At 34.3% G+C, this 12,701-nt stretch overlaps 1 protein-coding gene across 1 annotated transcript in view; it reads left to right on the top strand.

Moving 5' to 3' along the window:
• TMEM41B (transmembrane protein 41B) overlaps positions 1-8,293 on the top strand; it is a 26,943-nt gene extending 18,650 nt beyond the window's left edge. Inside the window, exons 4-7 of the mRNA XM_006885596.1 lie at positions 2,320-2,413; positions 3,393-3,497; positions 6,278-6,416; positions 8,124-8,293. Coding sequence (XP_006885658.1) covers positions 2,320-2,413; positions 3,393-3,497; positions 6,278-6,416; positions 8,124-8,293 — 508 coding nt within the window. The remainder of the gene's footprint in view (positions 1-2,319; positions 2,414-3,392; positions 3,498-6,277; positions 6,417-8,123) is intronic.
• The last annotated feature ends 4,408 nt before the right edge of the window (positions 8,294-12,701 follow it).

Below are 12,701 nucleotides of genomic sequence, written 5' to 3' on the forward strand. Positions count from 1 at the left end.
ATTTTACTTACAAATGTTTCTGTCCTCAATAAGTCTTTTGAATTAATTATCTCCATGGCTATTATTTTAAAATATATTCTGTTATTTTTGGAGATAATATGTTTCTAACTGGTTTACTTTTTATAAATATTGTGCTTACACATCTGTCTTTATATGACCTTCTAGTTAATTGGTTTTCTTTGGAAAAATTTCTAAGACAAAAAAAAAGTTCAAAGAAAATTAAAAGTTCAATTTCTATTCATGATACTTAGTATGTATTTCTTTGCTTTTTAGTAAATGTAAATTGTGCTTTAGTCAGGGAAGAATTTTGTTCTTTTCAAATTGAATAGCTATTGGTGATTAGTCTTCTAGTTTGTGAGATAACTTTAACTTTCATTTCAAGGGGGTTTTTTTTGTTTGTTTGTTTGTTTGTTTTTCATTTCAAGGTTTTTTATCTTTTATTCTAATCCTTCCTTATTTTACACCTGTTGGTTTGTGAGAGACATTACTTCTTCATACTACATTTTAAACCATTTTTTATTTTAAAATGGAAAACTATTTATTGTTTCTTCTCCAAACTATATGATTGCTTTCTTACTTGCTCCTGAATCTCATGCTTTGCTGAGCTTTTTGAATAAAGTAGTTTTTTATCTTAGATTCCTGTCCCTCTCTCACTACTTTCTAGTCTCTTTGGACTCCTAACTGTCCCTTGGGGTATTAGAGACTATACATGGGAGGAGATTGCCTCTTTTTCTCTCTGAGTCTCTGGTAGATTTAAACTGTCAGAGAGACTTGGTTGTCTTCATGAACTACTCTTTAAGTAAATTGGAAGTTTTGGAATGGGTATATTAAATAAACTATTGATTTAAAAATACTGGCATTTCAGATTTTATTGAACATTGTCATTATTAATCTCTATAATTCTAGTTATTTCACATTGTATTTTTAGATTTTTTAAAAGATGATTTGTTAAATTCAAATATCCTGTAATTTTGCTTTCTTTATGCTTTTGAATTTTAAAGTCTGAGTGCTGTCAAGTAACTTTTAGAAATGATGACATAAAGGGAAAAAACTATCTTAGAGCATATAAGATATGCTGGTATTTATTGCCCTAATGGTACAACTTTCATTAATAAAAATATAATGTGAGCTACATATGATTACATTTGAAAAAGAAACAACTGAAATGAATTGTAAATATTTAATTTAGTATTTAAAAATACCACTTCATTGTGTAATTAATATAAAAATATTGAGATCTTTTACTTCCCCTCCATAGTAATGTTCTGAAATAAGGTGTTTATTGGGATGGGAGTGTCAGAGACAGTGCAATTGGCACAGGACAGAGCGGAGTTTAGGGCTGTTGTACATAGGGTCGCTATGAGTCGCAGACGACTCGACAGCACATAACAACAACAACATTTGATCCATGCATATCTAAACTTGTATTAGCCATATTTCAGTGTCTTAATAGTCCCCTGTAGCTAATGGCTACTATATACATCCATTGCAATAAACATACCTTTGTAGTGTGTGTGTGTGTGTGTGTGTGTGTGTATAATTATTTACTACAAAATTTCTTCTTTTAACCCTAGCACACATTAATTAGTTTAGTTTGGTTGGCTTGTATGGTTTGGTTGTTTTTTTTTTAATACTGAATATATGTTAAGTACAAGTACAGTGCAGTGAGCATTCAGCAGCAGAACAAGTATTTCCAGCTTGATTGATCCTTTTGGACAGAGCAACTGTAAAACAGTGTACAAGTTAAATGTGGTTTAGTTAGGTGATCCGTAGTCCAATTTAGATGATGTGGAAGGTGTGAAAGACAAAACAAGATTCATCATTGTTAATTGTTGAACTCTCTACTTTCATATATATATATTTGAAAATTTTCATAATAAAGTTTTAAAAGAACCCTGAAATGTAAATATCTCCCTTTTTTTAAGAAGAGGCATTCAGAAGATTGATAGACTATTTGGGACTGCTATTTGACTAGAGGTTGGATCAGATGTAATGAATTTGGAGTTATCACCTCAGGTGGCTGATTTGTAAGGCTATGTAAATCAGAAATTAGAGAATGAGAAGGAGCAGGGAAAAGAAATTTCCATAGTTTATAGAATGTTCATTGGAGCATGAGTTTCTGCAGCAGGATGTCTAGTTTGTAGACATATTGAGTGGTTTTGTAGAAATAGAATCAAAGAGCAAGAAGTTTTAGATTACTGAAATGTAGATAGATAAACATAATGTCTGTATTGATAACTAGATTTTATGAAATGTTGGACTTACCTTTTTTAAAATTTCATTTAGTCATGTTTTAATCCTTAACTTAGAAGTTAACAGCTTGCAAACATTTGCAATCCCGGGCTCTATATTTCTCAGTATCCTCTCAGGATTTCTTTATCCCTTTCCATTAGCCTTATTTCTTGTTTGTTTGGTAAGTATATAAAATAACATTGGGGGGGGCAATACCTTTAAATTAAATTATAATGATAGTGATCTTAATCTTTCCAACTTTGTTTTAGTGTAAATTCTGTAGTTAAAGAAAAATTAGGTGAGCTCTGGTGGCCTAGTGGCAAGAAGCTGCACTGCAATCCCAGAGGTGTATGGTTCAAATCCACCAGATGCTCTGCTGAAGAAGGAGGAATAATCACCTCCTGTACCAGTCAGATCTGATTTGACAGTACACACATAAAAAATAATAATAAAAATTAAAAAAGAAAAATTACATTTTAGAGTTGTTGAGTACTATGGAGTTGGAACTGACCCATAGCTGGACCCTCCAACGAGGTTTTGAGAGGCAGTTAATCATACAGGAGATTGCCCACCTTTCTCTGGTGGAGCAGCTGATGGATTTGAACCACTTGCCTTTAGGATTGCAGCACAGGTTCTTACCACTGTGCCACCAGATTATCTGTTAAATCCTTCCTTAAGAATTGGTAAAATTAGTTTTCTCTTTCTCTTTTCTAGAACTAGAGTATGGCAGACTTAGGTGCATTGCATTTATAGGCTTGCTTTGTACCTTTACCCCTGTTTTTTTTTTTAAACTTTTGTAATTAAGACTATTGGTAGAGAACAGTGAATTAAGTTTCAACATTCAAGATGCAGGGGTAAGGAGGGTAATTTCAAGCATAGTGATTGAAAATAAAGTGACTCTTAAAATTTTATTGTTAGCTAGCATTAATTGTTTAAACATTATACTCCACTAAATTGAATCATAAATGCCAGTTTGCTTTGTCTAATCTCTTCAGTAAGGATTGGGGTGAGGAAGGACTGGGTTCTTGTTCTCTGTCTAAGAGATGTCATATAGGGTATTTACATCACCTGAAAGAAGTAAACTAGTTGTTAAGGTGAATATATCCATGTGAATAGCGTGGAAAAATACAAATTGTGCATGTTTTTTTGTTACTTTTCAGTGCTCTGGACTTGGTGCCTCTTTCTGCTATATGCTCTCCTATTTAGTTGGAAGGCCAGTAGTATACAAATACCTAACAGAGAAAGCAGTCAAATGGTCACAGCAGGTAAAACCTTTATGTTTTTAGTTTAACATTTTCACTAGCTTGGAGGTCAATATTGTTCCTACTTATATTAACTCAGGCCTTTAATAAAATTTATCTTTGGGGTGAATGTTAATAACAATTTAAAATATTTCTGGTGCTTATAATGGTAATTTCATTTTTAATCCTGGGAAATCCAGTCAGAGCCGAGAAGCCTAGAGTACATGAAATGAATACCAGTTTTTTGTTCGTACAGCATGCTATCAATATGCCAACTCTTTTTATATTTCATCAGTAGACACATCTGTTATCATCAGCCAGGATCTCTGCTGCAGGAAAACTGAACTTACTGTCTTTGTGTGAGAACCAGAGTCCTGACCCTCCAGCAGGTTTTCAGAGGCTGTAAACCATACCCTTCTTTCTCCCATTACTTCAGACTAGCAAGAATAAATTTAAGCACTGCTTCCCAACTTCCCAACTTAATATTACTACATCCTTTCTTAAACTTCCTTGGGTACTTGTTTGAAAATTAACTCAGGTACACACACAGGCAAATGATAAGTCTTTCTGAGTGGAGTGCCTAGGATTTTTTTGTAAAAGGTATTCATATCCTCACTATAAGATAAAGGTAAATAATCCATTTTAAAAATGGCCATAGGATATGAACAGACACTTCACCAAAGAAGACATTCAGATGGCCAACAAGCACATGAAGAAATGTTCAAAATCCCTAGCTCTAAGAGAGATGCAAATCAAGACAACTATGAGACATTATCTCATCCCAGTCAGGGTAGCAAAATTTAACAGAAAAGCAAGCAACAAATGCTGGCGAGGTTGTGGAGAAACTGGAACCTTTATTCACTGTTGGTGGAAATGTAAAATGGTGCAACCACTGTGGAAGGTGGTATGATGCTTTCTCAAAAAGTTGAAAATAGAGATACCGTTTGACCCAGCATTTCCAATACTGGGAATATACCCTAAAGAGACCATAACTGACATCCAAGCAGATAATGCACACCCATGTTTATTGTGGCATTGTTCACAATAGCAAGGAGTTGGAACAACCTAAGTGCCCATCAACAAACGAAAGGATAGAGAAGCTGTGGTATGTTCACACAATGGAATACTACACTGCATTGAAAAACAAGGAACTCATGCAATATTATTCAAAATAGGTGACCCTAGAGGACATTATGCTGAGTGAAGTATCTCAGTCACAAAAAGACAAATACTGCATGGTGCCACTGTTGTAAAACAGGAATGACATTGGGGTTGAAGGGAGACTGAGAATGATGGGATAAATAATGTATACTGCATTGAAACAGATGAGGGAGAAAACTGTTTAAAAGGGATATGTGATTAGGTATTTTTGTCATGACAGGAGTACAGAGTGAAGGCTGCATAGTGGAGTGGACCGGGGGGAGGGATTGTAAAACAATGAAAGAATTTTTCTTTTACTTTTCCAAGAGGGTAGTGTACTAGGGGGGAGGGTTGGGAAGGGAGAAAAGTGCTATAGTGAAAATTTATAGAGACTTTGGGTTTCCATTCATTCATTGTTGCACTTTTCTCCCAACCCTCCCCCCTAGTACACTACCCTCTTGGAAAAACCCAAATCTTTTAAATACAAATATTGAAAAAAATTTCACTGATCCCGAGAGCAAATTTGTTAAATATGTGCAGATATGTTTTGTTTGGGTTTTTTTTTTTTTAAATTCTTTACAGTTACAGTGTGTATATTGTGTTCTCATTATTGGAAAAAGTTTTACTGTCTTTTCAAACTACCTATACTTTGTGTGAAATTAAGATACCTTTTTTTGTGATATTGTATTGCCCAAATTTAATTGGCAAGATTGGGAAAGCAATGTTGTGATTATGTACCATCAAATTGATACTGATTCATGGTAGTTGATTCAAATCTACCAGCTACTCTGCAGAACAAAATTGTACAGTCTCCTTCTGTACCATTTACAGCCTATGAAAACCCACTGGAGGGTTAGCTATATGAGTTGGTTTCAGCTAGCCTGCACATAACAATGTAGCACGTATTGGACAGAATAGAACTGGTTGAAAGGTTTATTTAGGCTGTAATTTTTTTTTTTTTTAAAGAAACTTATTAAGGGGGCTCTCCGACCGAATTCCTTGGTCTGGAGAGAGAGAGAGACAGGGAGAAAGATAGACTAGGGAATACCACTCTAGGCTATAATTTTATAAGAACTAAACCGTATTCTCTTTTTTTTGAACTAGTTTTGTTGATGTGCTGGATTAGTCCTTTAGGTTGTAGGAAATTGAAGGCATTAAAAAGTCCATTTGATGTGTCTCATATCCAGTTATATGTTTAATTTTACCATTTCAGATTTAAAATGTCATTGTTGAGCTATCATTATTTAAACTGATGCAGAGAAAAAAAAAACTGGTGCAGAACTAGCTTTAACATGAATATATAAGCATAGTTTTAAAGAAAGTTTCATGGTTTTTAGCTATAATAGTGAACACAGTGAATAAATTTATTGTCATTTTCAGACTCCTTTTTTGATGATTTTTGTGGGATGAATTATCAGGGCTAAGAATTTGAAATAAGCTTTTTATATTAAGTAACAAATTTTTTTTTTTACAAATACCAATTTATTATAACTGCTATGACGAAAATAAGAGGGTCGAAGCCTGGAGTGTGGGGGTGCTCCTGAGCTCAGGTGATCTGACAAAACTGAAAATTAGGTAGTCGTTAATATGTTAATAGGTCAGTAAGTAACAAATTTTTAAGATTGGCTTTGTCTTAATGTTCTCTTTTTCTTTTTTAATGACAGGTTGAACGTCATAGAGAACATCTTATTAACTACATTATATTTTTAAGAATAACACCATTTTTGCCTAATTGGTTTATTAATATTACTTCTCCTGTGATAAATGTACCACTGAAAGTGTTTTTTATTGGCACTTTTCTAGGTAAGGCCTTTTATCCATCCTGACTTAGATCTTCTAGTGTATTTAGCTAATATTATACAGCATGATTAGACTATATGTTCCTTGTAAATGTGCAGGCATCATGATAATCTTAGATATAGTGCCTTGCCTGTATATTAATTTTTTTAATTGAGATTTTAATGAAAGTTTTTAAAGAACTTGGATTTCCATTCATTCATTGCTGCACATTTTCTTTCTTGCCCCCCAACCCGTTCGCTTTTTTTTTTAAAGTTCTTTTGTTGTAACAGTCTTACCTCCCCCGCCCCAGACCACTTTACCATGCAGCTCTTATTCTGGGCTGTTGTCATGCCAATTATACCTAATCATATATTCCTTTTTTAAAAACCCAAACACCTCTATACTATCAAGTCAAAACCGACTTATAGCTGGCTGGCCCTCCTGCAGATTTTTAGGAGGCTGTAAATCACATGGGAAGATACCTCTCTTTCTTCCTTGGTTAATTAGAACAGCCAGAGGGGAACAGCCTTTGGGCTAGCAGAGCAGCTCTCTGCAGATTGCATCACCAGGGCTCCCCCAGTATATATAAAGGCTTAGAAATTATGATGTTGATTGAAGGTTTGCTTATACTAACATATTCTATTGGATATTATTTTAATTATACATAATTATGTACAACTTTTAAACTCCATTTTCTCCCACAGAGGAAAGAAAAATCCAGGTAGCTTTTTGAGTAATTTTTCCTTTGTCTTCTATTCGAGTACTGAAGTATTAAATTTTAATTTCATTTTCAGTAGAGAAGTGATCTTATTTTTTTTCTTAAATCAGTATATACTGATGGCATTACCAAAAATTTAGAGCAACAAAGATTTGCTTTCAAGAAGTTGTTAAACTTAATTTTTAATTACTTTGTGAATTCTGATGATACTTAGTACAAAAATTCTTTGGTCTTTTCAGATTTAATTTGATTTGTTTCGATACCATCAAAAAGCCGATTTTTCATATAAAGTAATGAGTCAGTTAAAATTTAAACTAATACTTAAAAAAATAGTTCTTTTTTAAAAAAATAATCAAAATCATTTATTGCTACTAGGAATATTTTGAATTTTTGACATTAATGTCATACTTGTAGGATCAGAAGAGACATTTTGAGTCTTATTTTTCAAGTGTAATACCTTTAGCTTTGGCAAAAGTCCTATTTTTTGTTTGCTTTGAGTTTTAATGAAATATGGTCATTCTATGTGTACTCTTGTCTAACTTTTTTATGGATATAGTTTTGTGTTGCTATACCTTTATTTTTATTTTTAAAGTACTACTTCATTTCTCTTTTCCCCCCACGGGAGAATAATGGGCAGTCTCCTCCCGTGTGATTAACTGCCTCTGAAAACCCACTGGAGGGTTCAGCTATGGGTCGTTTCTGACTCAGAGGTACCACAACAACAATTTCGTTTTTACTTAAACTACATTCTATCAAGGGTAAAGAAAATTTTACTCAACTTTACTTTGACTATTTAGATTGTTTTCAGAATTTTTATATAGTAATCTGATGAACATCCCTCAACCTACATTGAAAATTTTCTAAAGTTGAAATTGCTAAGTCAGAGAACATACCTTTTAAAAAAACTATTCTTTACACATTTTTATTGGGTTTTAAAATTTGTTATTTCCACAAATTTTTTTGTCCTTACACAGAAAGAAATTGAGACTTACTTTGTTATTTTTTCCCCCCAGGTGTTGCACCTCCCTCTTTTATAGCTATCAAAGCAGGAACTACCTTATACCAACTTACAACAGCAGGGGAAGCTGTTTCCTGGTACTCAGTTTTTGTTCTGATGATTTTGTCTGTGGTTTCCATCTTGCCAGCTGTTTTTCAGAAAAAACTAAAACAGAAATTTGAGTAAAAATTCTTCTGGATTTTAGTTCACCTACCACCATCATCATCTCAGGATTAGCAAGCATATCTATTTGTGTCTCAAAATTACCTCTTTAAATTGAAATGAAGAATTTGCTATTCAGTTAAAATAATGCATTTAAGAAGGACAGACAAAGTGAAAATTCATATATATTTTGAGAAATGTCAACAGTTCTGATAAATATCTTCTAGATTGCTATACAAAGTATAGCTTCAAATAATAACCAACAGGTTAGTAATTCTTGATCCAGCTGCAGTTCATTTAATATTATTTCATAAACTAGTCATACATAGTTACTCATGACTTAATTATATATTTCTCTGTTAACCCTTATTAATGATTAAAAATAATGTTAAAAACAAATTCTGGATTGCTAAAAAGTAGTGTTGCAGTTCTGGCTAAGATCAACCTCTTTTCAGAGCATGAATTTTAAAGTTTAGAAGAGATTTGACATTTTCTTCCTTTTTGAGGTAAAAGGTTTGTTACATCTTGGTAAACCACTAAATGCAGACGGGCTCTCAAGTTGTACTTGTTTTTAATCATTAATTAGTTTGAGATTTCTCATTCTGGCTAGTCTGTTTTCCTCGTTTTCTTTAGTTTTCATAATATTTCCACTGTGCATATACAAAATGGAGATTATAAAATAACTGTAGTATGTATATTGGTGTTGATAATTTATATTCAGATAATATTTTGTTATACAGATACCCTTTAATATCTCAAAAGGGATCTAAAAACAGCAGTCTTATGTGTTAGATCAGTTGTACTAATTTATATTTTGAAGCAGAAACTTAGTGCTAATGTAGTTTGTTAAGTGGTTAGATACTTATAAATTGGTCCGATGACTGTAAATTTTACCTCATTTATTTATTAGTCTGATTATTGAGGTATGTATTATGTGATTCTTTTTATTATGCATGATATACCTAAATGAATGCCTTCTTTCCTTTCTCTCGATCACTTTTTTGTTTTGGGCTGCTTTTTATTATTGCAGCTTTTCAGCTAGGGTCTTTAGTTTTTCTAATTCAGAAGGTAAAAATTACTTCTCACATGAGTGACTAATGTATTTAAATTGTCCTAGAGAAAACTAAATGGCTCTTTGCTACTTAGCGGTCATGCCCTTAAGTTCTTAATTCTAGGACATCACCAGTCTTATTCTCTGTTAGTTTTACCTTCACTGAAACTTGTTATTATGTTGAACAGTACTTTACATGTGGGAGAAATTCTTGTATGTTTTTATTGTGAGAAGTATAATCATCCTCAATGCTTGTTTCTATAACATAATGTGGATTGATTAATTATTTTTTCTATCACAGTATTAACAAATGGATTTATTGTAAATACAAAGAAAATATATTAATATACTATTCTTATGTCACTTGGCATTTTGTGTGAGATTATTTATTATTTCTAGCAAAGTTTTCTTCCTTATTGAGTAGAAACTAAGTGATAAATTTTTTGTTATTTTTACAAATAAATTTAAAACAACCTTTTTGGATAAATTCACAAAATATTATCATGTAAAATGTAATTAAGACATTTTTATCAGACTTTTAAGAATAAAAATATGAGTTTAGACTCGGGAGAAATCTATGTATTCTCTTTGTATATTGTGCCTACGCTTGAGTATTTTTCTTTATCATTGGTCATTTCCTTATACTGTTTTCAACACACACACACACACATATTAGAAAACTGTAGACACTTAGATGGATTATTTCCTTTCCCCACAAGAGAATAGAATCTTTTTTTTCTGTTCAGTCATTCCAGATTCATCACAGATAATTATCAGAAAGAGTCCTTCCCTAGAATGTACGCTAAATGCCACTGGTAGCCAGCACTTACAGTTGCACAGGTTTGGCCTGTGGTCAAATACAAATTCAGCCTCAATGTCAGGAAGTTTTGAGGGAATACTTGTATACACAACAAAGTTCTGATCTGTTGTTCATAGGGTCACTATGGGTCATAGTTGACTCAGCAGCAACTGATAACATTTGTAGATTAGGCTAAGGGCATGGGGAAGAGCTCATGTTTATTTAGCATTTTGAGGAGGAACAGGCAGGGAATGGGGGAACTTTTCAAAGAGAAGAGTGTTCTAGGGGGGAGGGGTGGGCAGGGAGAAAAGTACAACAGTGAATGAATGGAAATCCAAAGTCTGTGAATTTTCATTAAATTGAATAAAAAAATGATAAGAAAAGGAGAGATTAGCAAACAGGAGGCTTGTACAGCTGATTTTGAAGACGAATCTATTAGGTGCTTAGTCATCATCGAACATGCCAGGATTTGTGCTGTTAAAGCTTCTCATGGCTGCTCTTCGGAAGTTTATACAAAGGCCAGTCTCTTTCCCTCTGCATACGTGCGGCACCTAAAAGCTCTTTCAGATAGCTTAAAACAAGAATTGTTAGTAGAGTTAAAGGTTGTTAGGAAGGAGAACACCTGGAACTGCTGTAGTAACTGAATTCCAAGCTACTTATGTAGGGTTGCTGGTGGCTGGATGGACTTTTGGATCTGAGCTGTCTTTGGGGAAAGGTTAGGTACCATCGTTTCAACTACAATGTATTGCAACTCTTTAAACAATGGATCTGAACCTCGCCTTGTCATGTGCCGTACCATCTCTGACATACTTGAGCATTTTGATACAGTGGGTGTATCAGTCCATCTTGTTGAAGGTCTTCTCATTTGATGACTACTTTTCTAAGCATGATGTCTTTTCTCAACACTGACCTCTCCTAACAACATGCCCACTGTATGTAAAACTAAGTTTAACCAACCTTGCCTTTGCGGAGCACCCTGATTACCCTTCCTTGTGACATACTTGGTTGTTCTTTTGTCTAATGCCACTACTCAAAAGCACCAATCCTTCTGTCATCCTTATTCCTGGTTGAAATTTCAGATGCATAGCAAGTAACTGAAAATAACCATGGCTTATATCTGGTGCACCTTAGTCTTTAAATTGACATCATTGCCCCTCAGAACTTTAGAGAAGTCCATGGCAGCATCTTTTTCTCCAATATAAGACTATCTTTTTATTTCTGAACCACTTTGCTTAGAAAGTACTTTAATTCAGCATGTCACGTGAAGAGGAGAATGAAAGTCTATCATCAGAGCAAATATAGTATCCAGTTACGCTTTTTCCTTCCTATTCACTAAAAAGGTTATCTAAAAGGGAATGAATTTCAGCTGTAGATTGCAGGTTCAAAAGGCAAACAGCAAAGGATTTTAGCTTGATATAGTAGTTTTACTCAGTTGATCTAAAATAAGAGCACAAATGGCTTTAACTTGATAACCAGGTTGCTTTCACTTGCCAAGGGCTCTCTGATGACCTTATGAGTAAGGAGTTACACTGTCAACTCAAAGGCAGGCAGCCAGAATCCATGTGCTGATCTCTGGGAGAAAGAGCAGCAGTCTCCCAGCCTGAAAAATCTGGAGGTTCAGCTATGAGTCGATTCTGACTTGACATCAGAGTTGAGTGATAGGAACTGGGTAAGTAAATGGTTAGGGTCATGCAGCAAAGTGCTGTTCAATGACTAATAGTTTTGGATCACTACTTTTATAAGCATTTTAGTGAATTTATGTTATTTGTTATTTTAGGTGTCTAGTGGCATAGTGTAGAGGGAGTTGCTAACCCAAAGGCTATGCCTTTCTGGTATTTCTTGAAGACAAAGGGCATCAGCTTTATGTTAGGTGCTGTCAAGTCAACTACAACTCCTGGTGACCTTGTGAACAGCAGTTTGTATCTTGCCCCATCCTTCCGCTCTCCGTGCTCAAACCCATTGTTACAGTGTTAATCCATCTTGTTGAAGGTCTTCCTCTCTGACCTTTTCCAATGTCAAAGAGACATCAAAAGTATGTAATTTTCCAAGTACTAGGCCCTCCTGACAACATGTCCAAAGTATAAAACAAAAGTTTTCCTGTTCTTGCCTCTAAGCATTCTGGTTGCACTCCGTCCCAGACAGATTTGTTCTTTTGGCAGATCATGGTATATTCAAAACACTGCAATTCAAAGGCATCAGTTCTTTGCTCTTACATTGTCCAACATTCAGATACATAGAAAACAATTGAAAATACCATAGCTGGCATCTTTTGATTTCTTTACTGATGCTACCATAGGTGTTGATTGTGGATCCAAGTAAAATGAATATTACTTTCGCCACCTGGCAAAGGAGGCAGTTGTTCTTGGAGGTAATTAGCCATATATTCTGTATCTTCCTCTTGCTGACATCCTGCTGCTGCTCCCAGTGTCTTAGATGGCTGCTTGCAAGCTTTTAGTACTCCATGCAATACCCATGAAACTAGGAAGCATTAAACACAGTATCAGGCTAATTAATGGGATGACCATTGATACCAGGGGGCTCACATAGCATAGTCCATAGGGGATTGAGCTACTAACCAGAAG

Source organism: Elephantulus edwardii, unplaced genomic scaffold, assembly GCF_000299155.1.
Source record: "Elephantulus edwardii isolate Elephantulus edwardi_28Jun2011 unplaced genomic scaffold, EleEdw1.0 scaffold00044, whole genome shotgun sequence".
Lineage (NCBI taxonomy): Eukaryota > Metazoa > Chordata > Mammalia > Macroscelidea > Macroscelididae > Elephantulus > Elephantulus edwardii.